The 24,932-nt window shown below is 39.9% G+C and overlaps 1 protein-coding gene across 2 annotated transcripts; it reads left to right on the forward strand.

Annotated features, from left to right (window-relative positions):
• Positions 1-515: 515 nt before the first annotated feature.
• Positions 516-24,405, forward strand: kpna6 (karyopherin alpha 6 (importin alpha 7)). Of its 2 annotated transcripts, none has more exons than XM_055219925.2 (14): positions 516-702; positions 8,391-8,527; positions 8,703-8,798; positions 8,983-9,082; positions 9,168-9,262; positions 11,252-11,383; positions 11,519-11,607; positions 18,305-18,404; positions 18,624-18,787; positions 18,879-18,957; positions 19,065-19,190; positions 19,307-19,434; positions 23,851-24,029; positions 24,112-24,405. In XM_055219925.2, the coding sequence occupies exons 1-14, from the start codon at positions 699-701 to the stop codon at positions 24,297-24,299; spliced, it is 1,617 nt and encodes a 538-aa protein (XP_055075900.2). In that variant the 5' UTR covers positions 516-698; the 3' UTR covers positions 24,300-24,405. The 2 variants fall into 2 exon arrangements, with proteins under 2 accessions (XP_055075900.2, XP_055075901.2); XM_055219926.2 differs by having other exon boundaries at positions 8,394-8,527.
• The last annotated feature ends 527 nt before the right edge of the window (positions 24,406-24,932 follow it).

Below are 24,932 nucleotides of genomic sequence, written 5' to 3' on the forward strand. Positions count from 1 at the left end.
TATTTGTAATTCATAACAATTTATTAGCAATTCTAAATAATACAGATACCAAAATGTGTAGATGTGTAGTTTTTTTTCTAGATGTGTAGTTTCCACACTGTCCACACAGACTGATGACGACATCGTTCAAGTCTCGTTCCTGTATTCACTCGTGCAACTTCAGAAATGCTGATTTTAAACCCCCTTTACACTGCTCATCTTTAAGAAAAATTTAAAATTCTCGCTTCCTTCCCCTATCTTTTTCATATTATAAAAATGTTAAAACTCAATAATCTCTTGTTTAAATTTGTCCAAGTATTTGATTTGTACGATTGTTATTTTTCTATTTATTTGTTTGTTTTGGTTCAATTAATTAGTTTGTTAGTTTTGTAACAAATTGTACAGTACATGTAATCATGTTACAAGTAACATTTTATTTCCTATTTTTATTTAACACCTGCCTGTTGTCAATATTAATTTCCCTGATGCGTGTTTTTATATAAATGTATATTTTTATTTAAAAAGTCTTGCTCCCGTAGCTTGTCATAGGCATAGGTCACAAATAGGAAACGCTGTCATTAAGTTTGTCTCCTTCGGCTCGCCGTAGATCGCCGACATATTGTTTGTGAGGAGTAAATTCTCGCTGAGACAAGGAGAGCGTTGAGATTTCAGCTTTGTCATTATCAGTGATAAACGCATATATCGGTGAAGAAATAACGATGGGTAAGTGTACATCATGTGCCGATTTTCGACGCGTTAAGTTTGTTGTTTGCGTCCCGTGGGTGCGATATCTGTAGCCAAAAACCCAAGAGGAGCAACATCATGTCAGTTAAGCCATGAGTGTAAAGGGCCAGTTAGCTTAGCACACTCATTTGTTCGCGATATGTTTACTCCCTTTAACTGAGAAGACATATATCAACCGAAAACAGACTTTACATCGAGTTTTTATTTTGGTTTGACTGAAGTGAAAAATGTTTGAAGTGGTGTCTACGTGTAAGCGCTTGGTCATCTTGTTGTGAAGTCGTGTCATGCTTGAGTCAACACAGGTGCTAATCTCTCTACATTACACAGCAAGACCGTGTTTTAAAACTACGTAGGCAGCATTTTTGAGCATCATAGTCTGTAAGTAGATAGTTAACTACGTTTTGAGGAAGAAAACAAGAGCAGAGACTGTCACATAGTTTTCCAGTCAACTTCATGTCGACCATTGATGTTTTCATTTTATTCAAGTTGTACCTTTTATTTGCACTTTAATGTCATGACTGGATATACGTTAACGTTACCTTTTTTAATCTAAACATTTTAATATATAATAAAACGCGTGAAAATATACCCTTGATATCTTTAAAGTTGATTGAGTAAGGCCATGTCAAAGATCGACATGAAAGTGAAATCAGTGATTGAAATCAAACTTTGATGCTCCAAATCTCATCATTAGATTATGAGGTTTTTAACTTGGCTTTTACAGACAGGATCACATATTGTTTGATGGGAGGAAGAGGGTGGGACAGGAATGAAGGTACAGAGACAGTGTATGGTCAGATAAGGTGTCAGGATCTGACTGTTGCTGAGCTGGCTTTTCCTGTCTTATACTGTTTCAAAGAATCATCACAATTGAAATTCATTTGACAACTTGTGAGACCATAGTTGTGAGTTTTTCACACACAGTCGCAGTTTCGTTTGCAATCCGAATATGCTGACTACAGCATCTTAGCGGCCAGTATCAAGCATCACTTTCACATTTTCCTGCAAATTGGCTTTCCGGGGTACCGGATTTGATTTTGAAGTTGATTGTGTAAATGCTTTAAATGAACGGTTAACCAAAATATCAAATTCTTCTAATTTGCTCACCCTCATCACCCCAGATGCATTTGACTTGTTTTCTTCAGACATGTTATCTAGCCACCGAAGCTCCAAAAATAACATCCATCTATTAGTATTATCAGTTGATAAATAAATGTAACATTGAATCTCATTGGTTCTCGCATATTTTGTGGCTAGTCATGTGCGTGTTTCATTACATGACATTTAAAGGCGGGGTGCATGATCTCTGAAAGCCAATGTTGCTATTTGAAAAATGAAATCACCTAAACAAACGCACCCCACACATACCCAACCCAGGAAACGGTGTTGGTTAGTAGACCCGCCTCTTACTGCTGATTTGCTACAAGTGTGTTTTGGGACTCGCTTTTCCAAAGTGTTTTTCAAAAATCATGCACCCGCCTTTAAAAACCAATAAAATTCGATGTTATTGAGTTATGGTTTGAATTACTTAAATAATGGATGTATGTGGGTTCTGGCTAGATCGTATACAGCTACGCCCTAAATCCCTTGAAATGTTAGGTTTAGGGTTAGGTTTGGGGTAGGATTAGGATAAACACGGCACTCATCTGGTGAGATTTCACAATATTTTGGCTGTAGCTGTATCCCTTCTGGCCAAACCATGTACTTGCTTTTTAGAGCTTCACTAGATTGGCTACCATATAAGTCGATTATGTTATTTTAAAATAATCTTTTATGTTTGGCTGAAGTATGAATGCAGGATATTGATGGGAAACAATATGCGATAACTTGCTAAATGACGATAGGATGATCTCACACAACAAATAATGCTATAGGCCAAAGGACCCCCAGTACATGTATCAAATTTAGACTGGATTTACATGTTTTGATGGCTACGTTACAATGATTAAAATTTGCTTTTTGTATTGACAGATACATTCTGTTAACATACTACATAACATTTTATATTTACTGAATAGATTTTAACGGGGGAACCTTAATTTCAGTAAAGTTTATATAATTTTATGCGGAAATCTTAACTTCAATCAAGTAATGCTCAGTTGCTTCACATTTACTTCACATGTCATGTCTAAAACCACTAGGAAAACGTGACCACGCCTTCAAAATGCATGGACGCTCCAGAGCATCTGTCATTGCTATGTAACCTAAGCATTGTTTGACGTTGTGACGAGCACCCACCGGCGGAAAAAGAAATTTGCGCCTTTGAACATCCATGTTTTTTAAAGGGATACTTCACCGATTTAGCATTAAGCTTTGTATCTGTAGAAACCCGGCAGTATTACTGAATGACCATGTTTCCCTCCATCATTTCCTCCTGAGAGGAGAGATATCTGCATTTTGGTTCTGCAAAAAAAGTCCTCTGATGATGCAAAAATCGTCATATTACATCATCGGAGGACTTTTTTGCAGAACCAAAATGCAGATATCTCTCCTCTCAGGGGGAAATGAGGGAGGGAAACATGGTCATTCAGTAATACTGCCGGGTTTCTACAGATACAAAGCTGAATGCTAAATCGGTGAAGTATCCCTTTAAGAAACATATATCTAATACTGGTTTACATTTTTATATTTCAAAATATATGTATGCATTATATATATAAGACCTATATCAATGTGCACATACTCGTGTATGAGCTAGACAGCATCTCTGTTGTTCATGCCATGTGCTGTGTCTTTAAGACACATCAAACACAGTTCTTTAAAATAGTTCTTGGAAAGAGGCACAGCCCGCACTGCTATTTGTGATACCCATGTGATGGGGAACTATGTCTGCAATGAAGCTCTGGAAGTGGTGTAGAGCTACAGCTTGCTTATCATCCTATCTAAATATGCCCCACCTGAAACATCAAGGCAACTGATTTGTATCAGCAGCAGTAATGCTTGCACCTCCAAAAAGTATTTTGTTCCAAAACTGCAGGTCTTTACAGATTAAAAGGGCAGGGAGGCATCTTCAAATGGTGCCAGTGCTGATTTGGGGTTATTTCTTTTTGTCTAGCTCCTGAAGAATAAAATTATGCAGGCAAAATGTGGTCTGATCCGAGATCAGCAGTTGTACTCCAAGGTGCTTTACCTGCTGTGCTTAAGGTAGATTTAGCCAGTCATTGTTCGTAGCCTCAAGCCGTGCAAATGCTGATACAGGCCACTTTAGCTGCTTGCTCATGCAAACAGTGTTTGGACACCCGCAATAAAAGTGGTTTTGCTAACTAACTCCCGGTGGTTCGTTGCAAGTGCCACATGCTCAGCACAAACAGACCAAAGTGAGTAATGAACGCAGAGTAATGAGCTGCTGAGATTGCTGAACAAATTATTCTCCTCCGTTCATTGTTTCGTTTTGAAGGGTTAGAGAGGGTGTAAAGAGCTATGTGCTTTCACATTCATTTTTCTCTCTTTATGGATGCTGTGGGTGCTCCTGCAGACAAGGTGGCACACCAACACGTCACAGCTGTTTTGTTTTCCTGTTTTGGTTCCCAAATACATGAATACATTCTTTGTCCGTGCCATACAGATTGTGCAGACTCTTAAGTATATCATTCGCTATGTTTTAAGGGTGTCACGATTTCGATTTTAAATCGAAATCGATCGAAATTAAGTCACAGCTTCGAACTTCGAATTAAAAAATGGGATCGTCGATGCTGCCACGCCCCCATTTCACGTCCGGTCGGCTTGCCAATCGAGGAAAAAAACTCTCAGAGATGCCTTTAAAAACATCTGTCCAGCGGAACGCAATCATATTTTAAACACGAGGGATGCTACAACTCCTTGAAATGCATATCATAAACAGGATTACTACCTAGTGATCTGACTTTGGACAGAGCGCAGCTCTCTGCATGTGCGCGATAGTGAGGGAGGCGCAAAGATGCAGCGGGTTATATTTTACAAAATGATAGTTTGCCTCAGCTTGCATGAAACGCATAAAACTGAACAAATACATAAGGATTACTACTTTAGTTTATGTTCAGACTTCGGACAGATGCGAGCACGTGAGACAGAGAGAAGCGCAGCTGCTTATTATGCTGGATTTATTTCAGATGCTATGAGTCCAAGACACGCGCATTAAGTCCATGTGCATTAAGTCCATGTTAGAGATGCGCGGATGGACTATTATTTCATCCGCAACCTCATAAGAAAACTCATCATCCGTCCACCATCCATGCGCACCAACGTTTCTGACCAGTTTTCAAAACGGCACCCGCCCGCCATCCGCTGACTGGGCGATGCAAGGCGCTGCTGATGACAGCTGCGAGACTAGAAACCTCTTGAATATCAGCAGTGAACTCCGTCTTCGATCGGCGCACAGGGACAAAAATAAATAAATAAATAGGCTAGCCTAAATTAAACACACGAATTACATAGTCTGCACTGGTGTCATCCTGATTTACCACTTTGTAAAACTCATTCCAGGCAACCCTTTCTGACATTCTATTTCCTTTGTTTTTAATTCTCATTTTTTTTGAGTTTGCCACGTTCCTCCTTCGCCAGCGTTGATAAGAGCTGTGTCAAAATGCGTCCTCATTTCTCCGCGCTGTTAATGATGGAACGAATGGATCCTTAACAGCCGAGTATATCCCAAACAATTAAAAGCTTTATTAAATGAAAGTGTGTATTTATTAGAAAACGTTTTCTTGTCACTGTTTTAGTATTATAAGTTATGTTTTGTGTTAATATTATTCTGTTTATGTTGCGTATATTTCTAGGTTGATTATTTGATATGCTGTTGAATAGATTAATCTACATCAATGTGTCATGTGTTCTAAAATAAATTAATATTTTCCTGATTACATATTTATTTTAATAAGTCAGAAATGTCTCCGCTGTTTTCTGCTGACAGGCGCGGTGGGCACTACTGGGGGCGTGTGCAGCAGGTGACGCAAATTTTGGGTCCTCAGAAGGCTAGACCATCTCATTTCAGTTCTCTTCTTGAACTTCTCAGGCTGCCACTATGAAAGACAGAGATGTCGCATGCTTAGAAGGACAGAGCTAATAACAAGCAGTCGATCCGGCACCCGCCCGAATTTAATTAAAATATTATTTTTCGTCACGTCATCCGCCCGATCCATGTAACTGCCAACCGCGCATAGTACATGTGCGTGCAAGAAGGAATCCCCTCTCTACAAGCTCTCGCGTTAAGTGAAGCCCACAAACCCCCATGCGAGTTGTGCAATGTGCATGTTAATGTTAAAGTATTATAATAATAATAATAATAAATAATGGCATATCATTTTTGTCTAAATTATATGCCATATAAAAAATATGTAAAAACCGAGAATCGGATCGAATCGTGACCTTAGAATCGAAAATGTAATCGAATCGAGGATTTGGAGAATCGTGACACCCCTACTATGTTTCCATCCAAAGTTGCATGTTGCATATAAAACTTGGAATATCACATGAAACATTTTCGAATAAGGCATTCGTTTCCATCCAGTGAGCTGAAGAGAGCAAAAGCGTCACTTCCTGATAAACTGCTGCTAAATATTAGTTAAAAGGGTCACTGTATTTAACCATTTTCATGTATAGACAGTTTCAGCAGTAACAATATAAACAAGCGGCGTCCGTGGGCAACACGTAACTTCGGTTTAGCAAATATTCAGACCATTAAAAAACTGAAGTCGGAAGTAAAGGTCGGACCAGACGTATATTGCGTCACCGCACGTGCGTCCGATGAAGCCATCTATAATCACCTCAGAGTGCATAGCCAGCAACATAACAATATAGGCTACACCTGTTATCTGCTTTTGGATCTGGATTCGTGCTGTGAACCATTGAGATTAAAGTCTTTACCTGTTCATTTCAGAACTTCTAAAACCGCATTTTTAGATAGGGGTGTAACGATAAAGCAATTTATTGTTACATCCCTAATTTTAGATGCTGTGCAATGAGTTCAGTAAGGTGGTTTGTCCAGTTTTGCAGTCCAACGCGCAGTGTCACATGACTTTTTTTGATGCGCATCTAGGGATTTATTCGGTTAAAGTATTTACATCATAGTTCAAGCGCTTGTTTTTTATCGGATAAGAAATTGATCAGACTCAATTATGCGCAAACGTTTTTAGAATTAATGCGCATCTTGGCGTTTTCCATCCAGCAAAATCTCCAAAATGTGCATAAAAATAAATGCATGGAAACACAGCTATTGACAGAGGAATGTACTTTTTAATTTTTATTGGCTGTATCACACTAAGGCTCGGTTCCAAATAGCGCACTTCATGTGGACACATGGTCTCGTAGACTTTCCATGGCCGCCATGTAATAGGGTGTCCCATTTGTCATTTTCGATTTCAGAATGGTGCTCATGGTCACCCCCTTTTTGCTCAGAATGTGGCCTTGATGTGCACTTCTCCTGATCTCGTACTTGCTCAAGCTTTACGACAGACGTCTTTCTGACAGTCAAAGCAGCATAATGTCACGAAAGTAGGAAGGCAGTGTTTAGGGTGCCATTTGGGACAGGGCCTAAGTACCCTGTTGGGTACACTGTGCGTGATGCAATTTTTGTCATCAAAAGAGTTTTTCAAACCTTTGCATTGTACATATACGTATACCGTACAGGAGAATGTAGTATGTGGCCCAGGAGATGCATTGCATTTTGTCGACAGAATTTGTACACCATCCTGTTTTCAACACTATGAGCACATTTATACCTGGTATTAAGACGTGTTCTAGGTGTAATCTCGCTTCCTGTTCAGCATATTATGTGTAGTATTTGGATTGGGTTAAATCAAGAGATGCCAAGTTCACAATTTGATCATTATTACCAAATAACTCAACTTTATTGTAGTAGCCTGTCTTAGAGAATGAGACGTGGTCTGGGAACCACATGCTCATTTTCTCGTATTTGAGGCTAGGGCTGGGTATTGGCAAGGGCCAATACGATACATATCGCGCTACATGGGACATGATACAATACGTATCACGATGCAATGTGTTGCGATACATTGCAATACTTTTTCTTTTTTATCAAAAATGTCTTTGAAAGCTGCAGGTGTTTTTAAATTTTCTGACATTTTGTCACTCCCTCTAACTTCTGAGACATTGGCCGAATGGCCGTATATGGCAGACATGATAGTTAGCTGTATCGATATTTTTGCACAGCCCTATTTGAGGCGTGGTTTATGAATGCCCAGAGCCGTTTATTTGGCGCTACGAATGTCTATAAAATGTGTCTGTATGAGCTCATCATAGCCAATCATTTCAATTATACCAGATGACGTATGTAGAGCATAAATTCAAGCGTCAACAACTTTTATTGGTTTTTACGCCCAAAGTTGCTCTTTTTTTATTTTATAAAATTGCGTTTAAAACTACTTAGAACACTATCTAAGGCTGCATTGAAAAGTAACTTCGCGTCTGCTGCTATGTTGAATAAACAAAACTGCGTCGGTGTGTCGCATAGACGTCATCATCGTCTTGCTGCCCGCTCCCCTTTCTGTGATTGGTTCCCTATTTGAGGCGAAAAATTGGTCCATGGTTTTCATGCTAGACTTGCAGCATGAATAAATTTGCGTGCAAGGCAGCATGGGGAAACCTAGGCTAGTAATGTAGGTAAACATGCTAATAATGTTTCTGTCAGCACTTTAATGCATCTTTTAATGTCAGATCAATGTCATTCTCAGCAGAACCCTCAGCGAGTCCTGCAAAGGATAATTTCAGGATGAACCGCTATAAGAACAAAGCACTCAACCTGGAAGAGATGCGTCGGAGGAGAGAGGAAGAGGGCGTACAGCTGAGGAAACAGAAACGAGAGCAACAGGTGACTTTTTATTTGGTTTGCTTTGTTTCTCTTACCTTTCACTTTGCCCTCTTGCTATAGCATGGGTCAACATAAAAAATGTGTCCTATTTAATATACTTTTTGTTACACATTCGTGTGTATCATTTGTTGGCACGCATTATTCTGGTTGTAAAATGTGATGATCTCTTTGGCAGCTGTTTAAGAGGAGAAATGTGGAGCTACTTGGTGAGGAGGGGGGAATGTTCGACAGTCCTCTCATGGACTCCTATGTCACTTCCTCCACAGCTCCAGTGAGTTCAAACCCAAATCCATAATTACAGGTTAAAGTGACTCGAGGACTCTTGTTAGTAGTGCATTATGACTCCTTAATTCAAGTACTATTGATTTGGACCACTGAGAAGTGCAAATCCTGACTTCAAACAAATTAAGGTCATTGATCCAGACGTAGTTCGCAAACTGTGCTTGTCTTTTTAGGATGGAGTAATTACATGGGATATGGTTGAAATGCTTTTCTCAGACGATCCTGAACTACAGCTGGTCACAACACAAAGGTTCAGAAAACTGCTCTCAAAAGGTATCAAAGACAAAAATGTGCTTAAACACCATTTCAAATCCTTGATTCTTAAAGGTTTTAATACCTTCATCTTCATGTCACGCAGAACCTAACCCACCTATTGACGAGGTGATCAGCACACCGGGCATTGTTAACAGATTTGTTGAGTTCCTCAAGAAAAGTACCAATTGCACATTACAGGTGGGTTTTCAACAGTTTAAACATTCTTACATTTGTTAAGGCTTCTTAAAGGATTCCTAAACTTTTATAAAAAAAAAAATCCTGATAATTTACTCACCCCCATGTCATCAAAGATGTTGATGTCTTTTTTCTTCAGTTGAAAAGAAATAAAGTTTTTTAAGGAAAACATTCCAGGATTTTTTTCTCTTAATATAATAGACTTTATAATAGAAAAACAATCGTCATTTTCGCCAAAAGTAAGTACTTTTAATCCACAACTTCTCATCTTGCACTAGCTGTGTGATGCACCAGCTCGACGTAATCGCGACCGTTTTATGTAGTCATGTCAAAAGGTCACGAATTACAGGGTTTCCCACAGAAAATTTGTTAGTTAAGGTGGTAGGGTTGGGTGGGGCTGGGTGCGTGACAATCAAAGGGGCGGGGCGTATGCGTCATAATGAAAATGAAAATATTTTTATTTCAAACACTCAAATAAAACTTAATTTTGAAGAAACTATGACAGAAATTGAACACATACTAGATTATTAATGAATTAAATGTTTTTACCTCTAACAGGAATAGTTGCGTGATGAAGTGAAACTAAAGGGTTAATAAACACAAACTAAAGCAGATGTTGTAGAACGTCTGGCGAACAATGATAAATAGGGCAAAGATTATAAAAACTTATTATTTCCAACTATTAATGACATTATCTTAAAGGAGTGTAACTACTGTAGCATGTAAATAATGCACATAAATAACGTGAGCACGAGCGCTCAACAATTATATCGAATCAACAGACACGTGAAACCCTAGCAGGTTGCTCAAACAACAAAATCACCAGCTAACTTACTTTCAATTTGCAAGAACTATAGACAAATACAATAACACGCTTAAATAAACACAAAACATAAGGCCACTTACAGTTCTCACGGACACACGTTTTATCAACTGGGTATCCTCCAGAGATGGCGGACCACGTCTTTATCTCATTTCGGCCGTGTGGCGCACGTGCATGCTCGCAGTGTGAAGCGAGTCCGCGCTATTTTCCGAGAAGTTTGAACTGGAAAGTGTTGCGGGAAACCCTGCATTACATATGCAAATGCACACTTGCAGCCAATTTTAAACAATAAACTGACACAAAGACATTAATTAGTATCATTTCACATACAACAACATCTGAACGCTCCTCTTTCTCCACACTTGTAAAACTGGACTGTGATTATATAATATTTAACGTCGCGCTGGTGCATCACATGGCTAGTGCAAGACGAGAAGTTGTGGTAAAAAAGTACTTATTTTTTGGCCGAAAATGAAGATTGTTTTGCTAGATAAGACCCTTATGCTTTGATTGGGATCATTTAGAGCCCTTTGAAGTCCGCTATATGGGAAAAAATCCTGGAATGTTTTCTTTTAAAAAATGTATTTCTTCTTGACTGAACGAAGAAAGACATAAACATCTTTGATGACATGGGGGTGAGTAAATTATCACAATTGTTTTAATGAAAGTCGAATATTCCTTTAACAACCCTCTAATAAAGCTAACTTGAAAATCTGTCTCGTGCTGTTTGTGCTATTGTCATGTCTGGTAAGTCCAATCTTGTGGCTTATTAAGGACCTTAAAGGAATATTCCATTTTCTTAAAAAAAAAATCCAGATGGTTTGCTCACCACCATGTCATCCAGGATGTTGATGTCTTTCTTTGTTCAGTCCAGAAGAAATTATGTTTTTTGAGAAAAACATTGCAAGATTTTTCTCATTTTAATGGACTTTAATGGACACCAACACTTAACTCAACGCCTAACAGTTTTTTTCAACGGAGTTTCAAAGGACTATAAACGATCCCAAACGAGGCATAAGGGTGTTATCTAGCGAAACGATTGTCATTTTTGACAAGAAAAATAAAAAATATGCTCTTTTAAACCACAACTTTTCGGCTAGGTTTTCGTCTATTTGTAGAGTTGTTGCACAGATTCAAGATGGTTAAAAATGTGTATCTCCTCTCCTTAGTTCGAGGCTGCTTGGGCACTGACCAACATCGCATCTGGAACATCTCAACAGACAAAGTTTGTGATTGAGGCCGGTGCTGTACCTGTGTTTATCGAGCTTCTCAACTCTGAGTTTGAAGATGTTCAGGAGCAGGTACAACAATAAATTAATTATAAAGCTGCACAGGCATAAACATGTTATTTTTTATATCAAATGTATTCCTATCAGTTGTGTTTTTGTGTGTCCCAATGAGTGCATTATATAAACTCTTGACTCTTTTTGCCATAGGCTGTTTGGGCTTTAGGAAACATTGCAGGAGACAGTGCTGTGTGCAGAGATTTTGTGTTAAACTGTAATATCCTTCCACCTCTACTAGTGTAAGTACTTTTTTGCGTTTATCTCACATCAGAAAGAAAATAATAAGGGTGCAGTCCTTGTCACCAATGCAAGATAATCTCTCACAGAATGATTAGTCCTAGACTAAAATAAATGTAAGAGCTGTCCAAACTAAAAACAACTTGCACAGACATATCTTTAAATATATCAGTGCCCTTTGATTTCCCTCAACATGCACACAAGTAATGTTTTTAGTAAGGCATGTTTGTTAAAACTAGTTATATTTCCTAATGAACCTAAGGCTTAGTCCTGGTTTAAGCTAATCTCTGTCTGGGAAACTACCCCTAGAAATACCTAGTCTTGTATTAACTTAATGTGACAATACTGAATCTTGAACAGGAAATACTATTATCTGTTTTATGTACAGAATGGTGTGAGCCACATAAATCTAACACCTGCTATGTAGTTAGTTATCCTCATTCGAGCATTCAGTATCGACCAATTACAATCAAGTTTTCCAAAGAGCTTTATGATACTTGTTTGTTTGACATGGCATTCAATGATAATGGTTTCTTAGGGGCATTTTACATGACGTTTTCAACCGAAAACAGGAAAGTTTTTGTGTCCTATGAATACAAACTTTTGAAAATGGGTTTCAAACATAGACTATAAAAAAAGATGGACATAGTGTCAGTGACGTCACCCGTAGGTTTCTGAAGATCGATTTGAAGCCAATAGTAGGCGGTGCCTGCTGTCGCCATCTTGGCTGCGCTTCACTCGCACATATACGAAAATGGGTAAAAAGGCGGGACGTGGGTAAAGCTGAGGTGGCTGGTTGCTGAAACCCCGCCACCCTTTCTCGACTCTAGTGATAGCAGTGGCTGTTTACCCGTCACTCGAGTGGTCACGCCCTTAATTAAGCAGAATTATAAGGCTTAATATAATTAAAACGGATGAGTTAAAAAAAAATTCACCCCCCTAAAGTTGTGATGAAGGGCAAAATTAGCTATACAGACCAAAAACACTTTTTGTACCAGGCCGTAAACATATTTTTTTCTGCTCTAAAGTTGGGCATTTTAACACGAGGGTCACTACCATATTGGCATTATCAACGAGATCGGAGTGTTGCCCCTTGGTTTCAAAGTAGTGTTGGGCGATATTCTTCATAGTGAGATTCTATGAAGTTTCTTATGTATTATTTAATGTGAAAAGATGATAAAAATATAAATAAAGCATAATAATAATGGAAAACATTAAAGGCGGAGTCCACGATGTTTGAAAGCCAATGTTGATATTACACCTAAACAAACACGCCCCTACCCCAATAGAATCTGGACCTTCTGTTGATAGACCCGCCCCACACATACGCAACCCGGCAAGGATGTCGGTTAGTAGACACGCTCCTTACTGCTGATTGGCTATAAGTGGGTGATTCTCACGAAAACTTGGTTTGAAAAATGTCAAGCATGAAAATGTAAAAATTGCTTAAATTTACTTTTTTTCCCACCAGACATTAGAAACAAAGTCTGAAGTATATGGGAACATTAATTTTAAAAAGTTTACTTATCATTTAACACTTTTTGTAACATAATTTCAAAAGTAAGTCCTAAAAAATCTCATTACCGCAACTGTCAGAAAACATCAACACTGTTAGAAAAGCTAATATAATTTCACATTTTAAAAAATGGATTATTAATAGTCATGCACAGTTAATTGAAATTCTGAAATAATATTTATTTTAAATTTAACGTTTTTTTATTTTGTTTTATTTAGCTCATATACCGCAACACCTTCCACAATTTGCAACTATTTTTTTAAAATATTTTTAAGAAACCTGACACATTTTCAAAATGACATGACAAACCTGAAAGAACATAATTTGGAGATTCTGCACATGCATTTAAATTAAAAGTATTATGCTTCTATTAATGAAAATAACATTTAATAAGTATCTGTTGCGGTAATGACACATAGGTTCCGGAAATGAGGTTAATTATTTCGGTAATGAGAATACATATACTAGCCTGAGATTTTGTTAAAAACAAATTATAAAGTAGAAAAAAACTAATAATATTTACAGCATCATGCGTTCAAGTTCAAAACTGTTTTATTGTGTAGTCTTTGAAAAAAATATTATAGAAAAAACATGAGAACAGGAAGGCCTATATTAATATCCCTTTGTGTCATATTTAAGTCCCCATTATGCATTTAACATAATGAAATAAGATGGTCTTGATGACATATGCTGCCTACAAATGCGAGCTCTGAAGGCTGCAACCATCGGATTGAGAAATGGCCAGCTAATGTCAGCTGGATATCACAAAACATTTGTGTAAATAAGATGAAAAATATTTCCTTGCTGGATATGATTTGGTCTTCTGACCTTTTATCATTCTGTATCTGTTTCCATTAATGCGCAAGAGAGAGAGGCTGTGTCCGAAAGCTTAGACAGCTGACTTGTTGACTCGCTGCCTTATGAGACAATGAGAAATGCTTTAGGACAGACTTCATAGGCAGCAAAATTGTATTTAGGTTAAAATGTAAGCAGCCCTCTCTATGTTCCGGGATGTCGCAAATCTGCTTGTGGTGCGGAGGTCTGATGGACCCACCCAATTCACATGAGCTCTGTGTGCTCTGCTTGGGGTTCTCCAGCCAAAGGTTGCAATTGTTGGCTCAGGGTGTCCCTTATTGTGAGGATCTCCCGATGAAGGTGCTCAGGACCCGGCTCAACATCGCCCTTGGATGTTTCTTACTGCAGTGTCCCACTGCCGGCAAAGAGCCGCAGGTGGTCGTCCTCCCCTCTCTCACCACTTCAGTTTGTCGCCGAGAGCCTGTGTCCTGAACTGGGAGCTGCCATGTCTGTTTCCTTTGGGTTTCCAGCGGAGGAAGATGAGATGTCTCTGACAGCGTTGGACGGAGACTGGGACCAGGCTCCACGTGGTGCATCAGCCACACAGCCCTCCTTCTACAAGGAACTGGTGCGCATTCTCTTTAAAGCCATGCAGGACTTGGAGATTGAGTGGAGCACCCCACAAGAACCCCAGAGAAGCAAGCTTGACTTTTGTTTTCTTTACTCGGGCCGCCCCGCTACCGCTTGGAGGAAAGTCACCAAAGCGTGGGCTACCCCTCCCCCCATTTTTTTTCTTAGGTAGGCTACCTGTGAATTCCCCCCATCAAGGACGCTGTGGCTGCTCACCTCTGCCCCTTGTCCTTGGATGGTGTGGCACAGCTTTGAGGGTAGTGAAGCCTCATGACAGCACACCTGTCCGAAAAAGCATACCCGCGCCGAGAGAGGCTCTGTCTGCATTGCACACTATGGCGATAAGGGCCACGAAGACCACTCATGGTGCTCATGCACAGTCACGCCTGTTTCTCTATCCGGCCTGTGTGGGGACAAGGTGGGCACAATCACGGAGCATTTCTCGGAAGCGGTGTAAAGCTCTAAGGCTATGAGCCACTTCCTACCTCACCACCCTGTGTCTCATGGACCAGAACCGGTGGTGCATCGCAATCCTCCAGTATATGATGCAAGAAACCGGGTCCTGGGGGACTGCCGTCCGGAACGAAGCCGCGTTCCTGACGAGAGTGCTGTGAAGGAGAGAACGCTGAGCGGCGGAAAAGAATGAGAGTCTTGTTGGATGTCCCCCTGGCTGTTGCGGGTGACGCAGGGACTTTATGTTGAAATGTTTGTGTGTTAAATGTAATAAAGATTGTTAGTTTGTCAAAACCAGAGCATTTTTCTCTTCAGTTGGTTTTGTGTTGCTCGCCCCAGGGCCCGTCCTCACATAAGCGTCTACAACACGCCCCCCCACTCTCGAACACAACCCACATGCTGCGAAGACAGCAGAGGCGGAAAGGGTTAATGCACAGTCCTAATGAATTGTGCGGCAACCCCCTTTCTGTCACAGCGCCGGGCGCTTATAGGCCATCCTCTCTGGTGTCTGTGACTCACGCACTGCGCAGAAAGGAGGTAGTCCCCCTTTGTCCCTCGCCCCCAGGCAGCAATCTGACGCTGCAGACAGCGCGCGTTGTGCGGTCGCAGGGAGCTGAGATGCTGGCACACATGGGATCCAACTTTGTGGATCTTGTGAAGCAACTGCTGTTGTAGCGCCTAGACGCGTGGCGTAGAGTTCTCAACGGGCCTGAAAATTACAACCCGACCCGACCCGGCCCGTGGCTTTTAAAGCCCGGACCCGATGTAACCCGACACATCAACGTGAATTATCTGTCCGAACTCGACCCGCGGCCCGACGCCGCCGACCCCCCCTGCCTTTTTTTCTCATACACGTAACGTTAGGCTATTATCATGACCAGCAGACGGAAATTCAAACCAAGCTTTAATGTTCACGCCTTATAACAATATAAACAACTGAAACAATAAACTTTAAATAGAGGATATATAAATATGCCTAAAAATGAATTCACCTGTGGCAAGTTTACTTTTCTCCATCTCCTTTTCTCCATGCAACAGGCGTGCAGGCAGTGATAGCAATAAGCTCTGGGGCGGATCCGCAACGGATCTGCTCTGAAGCGGATCCGCAACGGATCCGCTCTGAAGCCGGCAGCTCCGGTCTGGATCCGTTGCTGATCCACCCCGGAGCTTATTGCTATCCCCCGCCCCTCTCTGTGATGCATGTTGCAGCAGCCAGACCAGACTTTCTTTACGGTGAACAGCAGTGATGATTAATAATTTTTTCCGCGGAGCGTAAAAGATTAAGCCCGAGGTCCGACCCGACCCGAGTCAGTTGCTTATATTTTTGACCCGAACCCGGCCCGAATTCGCGGGTCCCGTCGGGTTTGTCGGGCTGGCCCGACCCGTTGAGAACTCTAGCGTGGCGTGCCATCGCTAGGTTGTCTTTGATACCTGAAAGTGGAAAGAAAGCATTACATTAAATTAGCATGTCTCACAACATTGGAAGAAAAAAATGTATGTACACAAACCACATATATTATAGACTTGTTGCGTTGTGTTGTGTGTGTGTCATGTACATTTCCTAACACTGTAGTGTGTTTTCTGCTAAATACACCTGCTAGTAATATCTCCAAACCTAACCTCTCTCCCTCCTTCCTTCTGTGCTCCTCGAGACATTCTGGGTTGTTGTAAAGTTTCTCCCTGCAACCTGGCCTTTGCTTAAGCTTTTTTCTCACTTGCTGATTGTCTACAATGAAGCATCATAAAGCAAAATATCAACAGTTATTACATTTTAAATTTGTATTAAATTCATAAGAGATATTTAAAAGTAATAAACAATATGCTTAAATTCTCATTTCCGAAACAGAAGTTCTCTTTACCGCAACTGCTATTAAATAATTGCGGTATATGAGAATGGTGTTGCGGAGGATGAGGTACCCCAGTATGTTTTGCTAAAAATAGAGAAGCCATGAAGGCTTTGCTCATTTTTTATTCAGTGCATATAATTAGACTTTAATAAAGAACATTTTCATAAAAAATTGTCAATCAAAACATTTTCGAAATGTAGAAAACTACCTGTTTCGGTAATGATAATCAAAATGTCGTGTAAGCATTCTGACAAGAGAATATTTCAAATTTAACTGGAAAGATATAAAGAGATGATCTTACCTGGTAGCCATCTTGAAGTAACTGGTCCATGTGCTTGGTCACTCAAAATCAAACTTTACTAAAATTATGTATGTGTGCTTAAACTGTTCTCAAAAAGTGTTGCGGAGGATGAGAACATCAGGCATGGACACAACATTTTCCTAATTTTTCTTCATTATTATTATACATGAATATTCAGTAAATTATTTTTCTGTCATCTAAAGTAGTCTAGCAAAACATCCATTTATTTTTTTTCTAAATATTTTTGTGTTAATTTGTTTAAATTACAACATAACGCATGTTCAAACATAGCCGGACGCATTGCGGTAATGAGAATTTAAGCAGAAAATTAGATAAAATTGACAAATTGTAAAATCTTATGTTAAAATCACACATTGTGCAAGGTAGAACACAGTATTGTGTTAATTCTGAGGCTTTTTAATATTACTATATTACACATTTTATAGCTAAAATCATTAGTGCCGTGGTGTTTCAATGGTTTCGTGAGAATCACCCAAGTGTGTTTTGGTAGTCGGCCCGTCTCCTTTTCCAAAGCGTTTTTCAAACATCGTGGACTCCGCCTTTAATGGGCAAACAAGCCAAGTATCGTCATGAAGGTTATCGGTGATCGACGGTAGTCTCATCTATCCACACAACCCTATTTCAAAGTGCACGTTTTTGAACATGACACCCCTTCGTCTCGGTGTAAACTACGTAACCGCAAATATGTAAAAACGGTGACATCATGCGCATGTGTTAATTCAGTCTATAGGCATGCGCAAGTATAACCAAAATGACAATAGCACGCTACACGTCTGTGTTTGGGCTGTTGAGTTTATTAATGCGTCTTCAGCAAAGTTTACAAAATTTAGCTGCTTTATAATCCAGCGTCACTTGCATAAAAAAAACGACCTCATTGTCAGTCTATACAACATGGCCATCTTGATTGTTTGTATGTATCGCTCTGTGATCAGATGGGTAGTGTTTCTTTACAAAGTAACATCGCCATCTACTGGTCTGGTGCGTGTAATACCAGTGTGTTTAGTGGTTTTCGTTGTAAATGCAGATCTTTTTGATGGTGTTGTGTACACTTATGTAAACTTATGGGTAAACTGTTTTTACTACATCATTGTCGTGTAGACGTAACCTTAATAATACTGTTTTATTTTTTTCCACAGGCTGCTGACCAAATCCACTCGTCTCACAATGACCAGGAATGCTGTATGGGCATTGTCCAACCTCTGCAGAGGCAAGAATCCACCTCCAGAATTTGAAAAGGTCTCTGTTTGGCCCGGTTAATTGTCTATCCATAAGAAATGTGTTTTTGAAAGCGGAAGGTTGGAATTTAGAGACCGATATAATATAACCTCCTGCAATAGGTCAGACCTCCGTGCACCACAATAGAAACTTTGTTTTGGTATTAGCTCAATAGCATTTTTCCATTGAACCAAAAGAATTGCATTGAAACAAGTTCTTCATTATATCCGGCTCCTGTAGGTGTCTCCATGCCTGCCTGTGCTGTCCCGTCTGTTGTTCAGCAGTGACCCAGACCTGCTGGCTGATGCTTGCTGGGCTTTGTCCTATCTCTCTGATGGACCCAATGAAAAGATCCAGGCGGTTATAGATTCAGGAGTTTGCAGGAGACTGGTGGAGCTGCTCATGTGAGTCTTTCACAGAATTTTGAAAGCTTTCATACATCCAAAAGACAAAGTATGTAAAAATAACTGTCCGTCCTTGTGTGTTTTCTCACAGGCACTCGGATTACAAGGTGGCTTCTCCTGCTTTGAGGGCCGTTGGAAACATTGTGACAGGAGATGATATTCAGACCCAGGTGGTGTTTCTCTATTTGTCTTCATGTTGAATTATCTCCAGCTTTAAGATCAGGAGATGGATGATCTGGTTTCTGTTGCCCCTCATGTTCTCTTTCTCTCACCGCAGGTGGTGTTGAACTGCTCGGCTCTCCCTTGCCTCTTGCACCTGCTCAGCAGTGCAAAGGAGTCCATCAGAAAGGAGGCCTGCTGGACAATCTCCAACATCACAGCAGGAAACAGAGCCCAGATTCAGGTACACACTTCATCTGCCGCCCGTTGGCAGGGCTTGGCTTGTTTATCATGCTTGGCAAGGTCACTTGAAAGCTTGATAAATGATGTTAACCTTTTGCTTTTTGTTTCACCTTTCAGGCAGTAATAGACGCAAACATCTTCCCTGTACTGATAGACGTCCTACAGAAAGCAGAGTTTCGCACCAGGAAGGAGGCAGCATGGGCGATCACCAATGCGACGTCGGGTGGTACGCCCGAACAGATTAGGTGAGCGCCTGGTGTGCGGTATAACAGGGTGATATTGAGAAGATATTTAAGAAACTTCCTTACTGGTGAAAACTAATTTTTATCTTTTTTATATTTTTAACCTTTCAACGAGCACTAGCTAACAATATCTATATAGCCTACTGTCTACAAACATTAATAATATTAACATTACTATACATCGTTTAAAAGGTCTACGGGTTTAGCATCAGTGTATGGTCTCTGTTTTGAGAAACAGATGCTCTAGCATCATAAATATAGTATTTTGTTACAGAAGTCCAGATGACAACATGCAAAATATAAACGGGACTCCTTACCTTTTGTGTTGATATAACGATCACGAATCGAATCCAGTCTGTTTCAGATGTGTGAATAACCCATAAAAACTCTCCAATAAAATACATCCAATGACCATTTTTGTCCACAAATGCGTATAATCCGTGAAATATAGATATATTGTCCATTGTTTACATTAGATTTCGCCTGAACTTGTAATAGAATAGAATATACAATCTGAGGACTATTTATGTCGTAACGTTACGTCGTGTATATGAGATTACACTCGTGTTCAAACCCGCGTTCAAATTTTGTTTTTAAAGTAGGCGGGAGTATAATATCCAAACAGCGCTGTCAAATATCGTGGCGTCATCTGACTCGTTCGTTCCTCCAATGATTTCATGGAAATAATGATAGACAGAATGTGTAGCCAATAAGATAACGAATCCAACGATCTTTGTGTGACGTTTTATTTTTAGGTGTGTAAACTGTATTTTATACGCTAACGCTTTTATACGTTAATAATAAGAACGAACGTGTATGCATGTAAACAAATACTTTTTTGGGGGGCTGACTGGTACTTAGAAAAGGCACTAGTCTTACAAAAACTCTTGCAAGAACCTCTTTTTTGGGCCTATTGACTTCAAACGTGAAACGTAACTTCTTCAGACTTGTGGCTTTGGCATCATTGCATTTCTAGGTTTCACACACATATTTATCATTTTTTACACATATTTAAGATTTTTAGTATTAAAAAAGATGTTATGCAAAAAAAAAATATTCCAATGTAGTTCAGCCTCTCTAACTTTTTAAATTTTTATCTTAAAATAATTTTAAAACCTGGAAAATGAAGCTGGAAATGGTTATGCGTATACTCTAAATGGTTTAGTAAAAACAACCCTTTTAGTGAAAATGGGTCTTTTCATGGTTTGGGCCAGAGTGGGGGTGCTTTTCAAGAGGTTAAAAAACAACCCTTTACAAGGTTTTGTGGTCCAGGGTCACAAATAGTTTGTCTGACTGACAAAGCAGATCAGATATTAAAATTGAATGAATAACCAAATGGCATACACTTTGCAAAGCCTTCATTACATGAATTTGATAAAAACGGTTTGAAAATATAAATAATAGATAAAAATTTGTTTTCACCAGTAAGGAAGTTTCTTAAACTTCAAAAACTTTTAGACAAAACTTTATTTTTGAATTATTTCAGTAATTTTCTAAAGTCTTCTTTCAAATGAGACCAACCTTATATTTATATTCCAAAGTGTTCATGAATTACAGCTATTTACGTTTGTTTAGTGCATTTTCATAAAAAAAGAGTGTGACAGTAAATAAATAAACAAGCTTGGTTTGTTAGGATAAGATTTTCGCGAGGTACAGTGATTTGAAAATCTAGAACTAAAAAACAGAATAATAAGAAAATGGATATATTTACGGTAGGACGTTTACAAAATATCTCAATGGAACCTAAATGAAACATTGATCATTTTGACCCACCCATGCAGTGTATTTTTCCCTTCATTTATAAATATACTTGTGTGCCTTACAACTGGTTTTGTGGTCCAGGGTCACATTTAGGCATGGCATGCATGAGAACCAAACTTAAGTGTGGCCTAGATTTAATGCTAATACTTGAAACTTAGGGACTCATCTTCTAGATTTCTATGATATCTTAAATTGATGGAGGAACATACTCCACCCATCATCAAGATGTAAAGTGCAGTCTAAAAATTGTCTAGGTAGCTATGTTGAACATTTATCATGAGAGGCTATTTAAAGGGTTACCACAATCATCGTTTGACGTTTCGGGTCTTCTCGAATGGCTCTTGGCGCGGCTCAAGGGCTAATTTCGGAGATGCAACCTTGTTTTCCTAGGGCCACTTCGGTCGTTTATCCAGATTGAATTACAGTGTCGTCCAGCTTTCCCTGAAGAGTCTCCATGCTGTCTAATGAGATCACTTAGTCTGAGAGCAGCAGTGTGCTCAGTGTTTATTACCTTGCACAATAATAGCAAACGCCTACAGTTTTGACCAGACGTGCACCAATAGCGTTTTTCCGCAGCAGGTGCCAATTCAGTGCTTCATTACACCTATCTGATTGCTTAAGCAAGAACACTACTTTATTTTAATTAAGAATTATCTAAGAAAACTACTCGCCATTTGAGTGAAAAAACGGGTTTGATGAGGCACTGATCCAGCTCTGTATGGTTCAACTGGTTAGCTATGCTGCTAGTGAGTGAAGGGCATGGGAAGCGTGTACGTTTTGTGCCTTTCAGGCAGTCGGCCTACAATAATTTTACAGCTGTTCTATGGTGACTATCATATGACGGCTCAGGTGGTTGTTTTAAAAACATTGCCTGACGCAAGATCAAGATGGCAGCATGCAGGTCACATTTCTCTAGGGCTGCATGCCTCTAGAGGAACAACAGCTACTAAGAAAAGCTGGTACCAATACGCATCAAATTTTTACAAGTCAATTGCATCAAGTGCATCTGACATTTTCTTGTAAATTATTTTTTTTTTCAGACTCTTAATGGATTCTGCCAACAAAGTGATATTTCTGAATGGCCTGAGGCTGGGATTAAACAAAATTTTAAGTGAAAGTATTTGATGAATGTATAATACATTTCGTGAGCATTCGGTTAATGTCATATATCATTTTTGACTGAGTGGCATTTAGTGGCTTTTGCATCTAAGCTGCTCAATTCCTCCTAAAAAATGAGACCAAAGCCTTTTTGGGTGGCAGTGGCTCAGTGGTTCCTGTAGGTTGTCTACAAACCGGAAGGTTGGTGGTTCAATCCCCGGCTCCACCTGACCAAGTGTCGAGGCTTCCTTGAGCAAGACACCTAACCCCACCTGCACCCGATGAGCTGGATGGCGCCTTGCATGGCTGACACCTCCGTCGAATGAATGAATGAATGGGTGAATGTGAGGCAACTTGTAAAGCGCTTTGGATGGCCAATTGGCCATAGGTCTGTTAAAAGCGCTATATAAATGCATTCCATTTTTTTCACAAAGAGATTCTGTAATATACATGGATAATTTGCAGGGTTCCCACAGGTTCTTGAAATCCTTGAAAGTTTGTGAATCTGGGGGAAAAATATTCAAGGCCCTGGGAAGTTTTTGAAAAATAATTACATGGATACAGGTCATTGAACGTGCTTGAATCTGTTTTATGCAAGAAGTTTTTTTGAAAAAAATCCATATTATTCCCTGTGTAGTGTAGGATAATATCATACAAATTCTAGACTTTTTAAGCACACGTGCTAAACTGTTCGCTTTAAATGCTTATATCTTCTGTGTGGGAATGTTGATTAATATCAAAATGCTTTTTTGCATAGTTGTGTTTGACACATGAAAACGTCTTGGGTTACGTATGTAACTGTTGTTCCCTGAGAAGGGAACGAGACGCTGCGTCTACCTTGCCATACTTCCTGCGTCCCTGTAACGTTGTCTTTGGCAATATTTCAGATAGCGATATACTTCCTGGCTCCCGCGTCTCCCTGTCTTTGTCGTTAAGCCTCATCCTTGGTTGAATTTGATATACATATTGAGACGCACTTACCCCTGGAGGTGTCCCCAAAGTGTCACCTTGAAAGGGAACTGTAACAATGTATCTTAAAAGGTAACACGATGTAACCTTGCTCTCACTTGAAATGTATCCCAACATTTAGTCCTTGAATTTAAGGGTATTGGACCTGGAAAGTCCTTAAAAAGTCCTTGAATTTGTAGTTAACTAAGGTGTGGGGACCCTGAATGTGTCCCGGATTTTGACAAGTAATTTTCTGGAATCTGTGTGCCTTCATTCACATTCCATAGGCCCTTTTCACACAGAAATTATGAAAAATAGACGGAAAATGTCTCTGGGATCATTTAATTTTGGTTTATTCACACTGACAATGGTTTTCCGGAATCGGTGCATAAGTTCACCCACATCCCATAAATATCGCAATTGATTTTTGCCTTTTTGTTCACACAGAGCGTGTTCCGGGACTGATCCCGGCAATGTTACTAGGTCGCCATCCTGGGATCAATTCTAGGATCTGTTAGCGTTTACACAGAAGGCACTCTGGCAATTTTGGCTGTGTCTTCACTTGTTTTTTATTCCTCCGTCTTCACTTTTCTCTTTTTTTGTTCTCTGTAGGTATCTGGTGAACCTGGGTTGCATAAAGCCTTTGTGTGATCTTCTCACGGTGATGGACTCTAAGATCGTGCTGGTGGCTCTGAACGGTCTGGAGAACATTCTCAGACTGGGCGAGCAGGAATCCAAACAGAGCGGCAGTGGGATCAACCCATACTGCAGTCTCATCGAAGAGGCATACGGTAATATATCCTACAAATACTCATACATTAAGAATACGACCAGTGACTTGGCTAAATGATAAAGTGACCTCTCTTTTGCCAGGGTTGGACAAAATCGAATTCCTACAGAGTCACGAGAATCAGGAGATCTACCAGAAAGCCTTCGACCTTATCGAGCACTACTTTGGAGTCGAGGAGGAAGATGCAAGCTTGGCTCCGCAGGTGGATGAGAACCAGCAGCAGTTCCTCTTTCCCCAGCAGGAGGCTCCCATGGAGGGCTTCCAGCTATAACCTGCCTTCAGACTCTTCCCAGCCCCGGACCTTTACAACTTTCCCCGCACCCCATACCGGTCCTAAATCATCATCATCATCCGCGCAAATAAAGTTGCGACCGTGACCCAGACTGATTTATTTAAGACATTGAGGTGTGTTTGGCTCACAGGAACGTCTCCGCTGCCCCGTCACACCAATGAGAGGTTCATGACCTGGATTTTTGTTTCCCAACTAGATGATGCAGCTAATAACCATCCCCTCAGGTAGAATACAAAGCGCTGCGTCGTTTTTATTTTTTAGGGGAAGTTTGCTTCGGTTTTCCCCATCTTGGAAAAATGAAATAGTCGTTTACTTTCCCACTCAAAATTAGAAAATCAGTTTTCTTTTGATCCCAGTTCTGGTTTCGTCGAATTCATTTTTGTTTATTATTCAGATCGTGGTAATTAAACAAGGCTGGTTGCGCTTGATATTCATGCTTATGCTTTATGAATGAAACTACAATTTTTGCATTTTCATATTAGTATTCATTAACTACATTTCAGACCATGCTGGGAATTCGTTTGATGTAGTGGTGGTGGGTGGTGTTGAAAAAATCCAGGTATTTTAGTGCAGGAGTATCCTAACATAAGAAGTTATTACTGTTAAGGGAAA

The sequence above is a fragment of the Misgurnus anguillicaudatus genome, chromosome 20 (assembly GCF_027580225.2).
Source record: "Misgurnus anguillicaudatus chromosome 20, ASM2758022v2, whole genome shotgun sequence".
NCBI classification, from domain to species: Eukaryota; Metazoa; Chordata; class Actinopteri; order Cypriniformes; family Cobitidae; genus Misgurnus; species Misgurnus anguillicaudatus.

Bases quoted from the DNA above. Each gene is read 5' to 3' on its own strand.
- kpna6 (XM_055219925.2), top strand. The intron at 9,083-9,167 runs GTATCAAAGACA...CATGTCACGCAG, and splicing joins CAGAAAACTGCTCTCAAAAG to AACCTAACCCACCTATTGAC. The intron at 11,384-11,518 runs GTACAACAATAA...TTTTTGCCATAG, and splicing joins TTGAAGATGTTCAGGAGCAG to GCTGTTTGGGCTTTAGGAAA.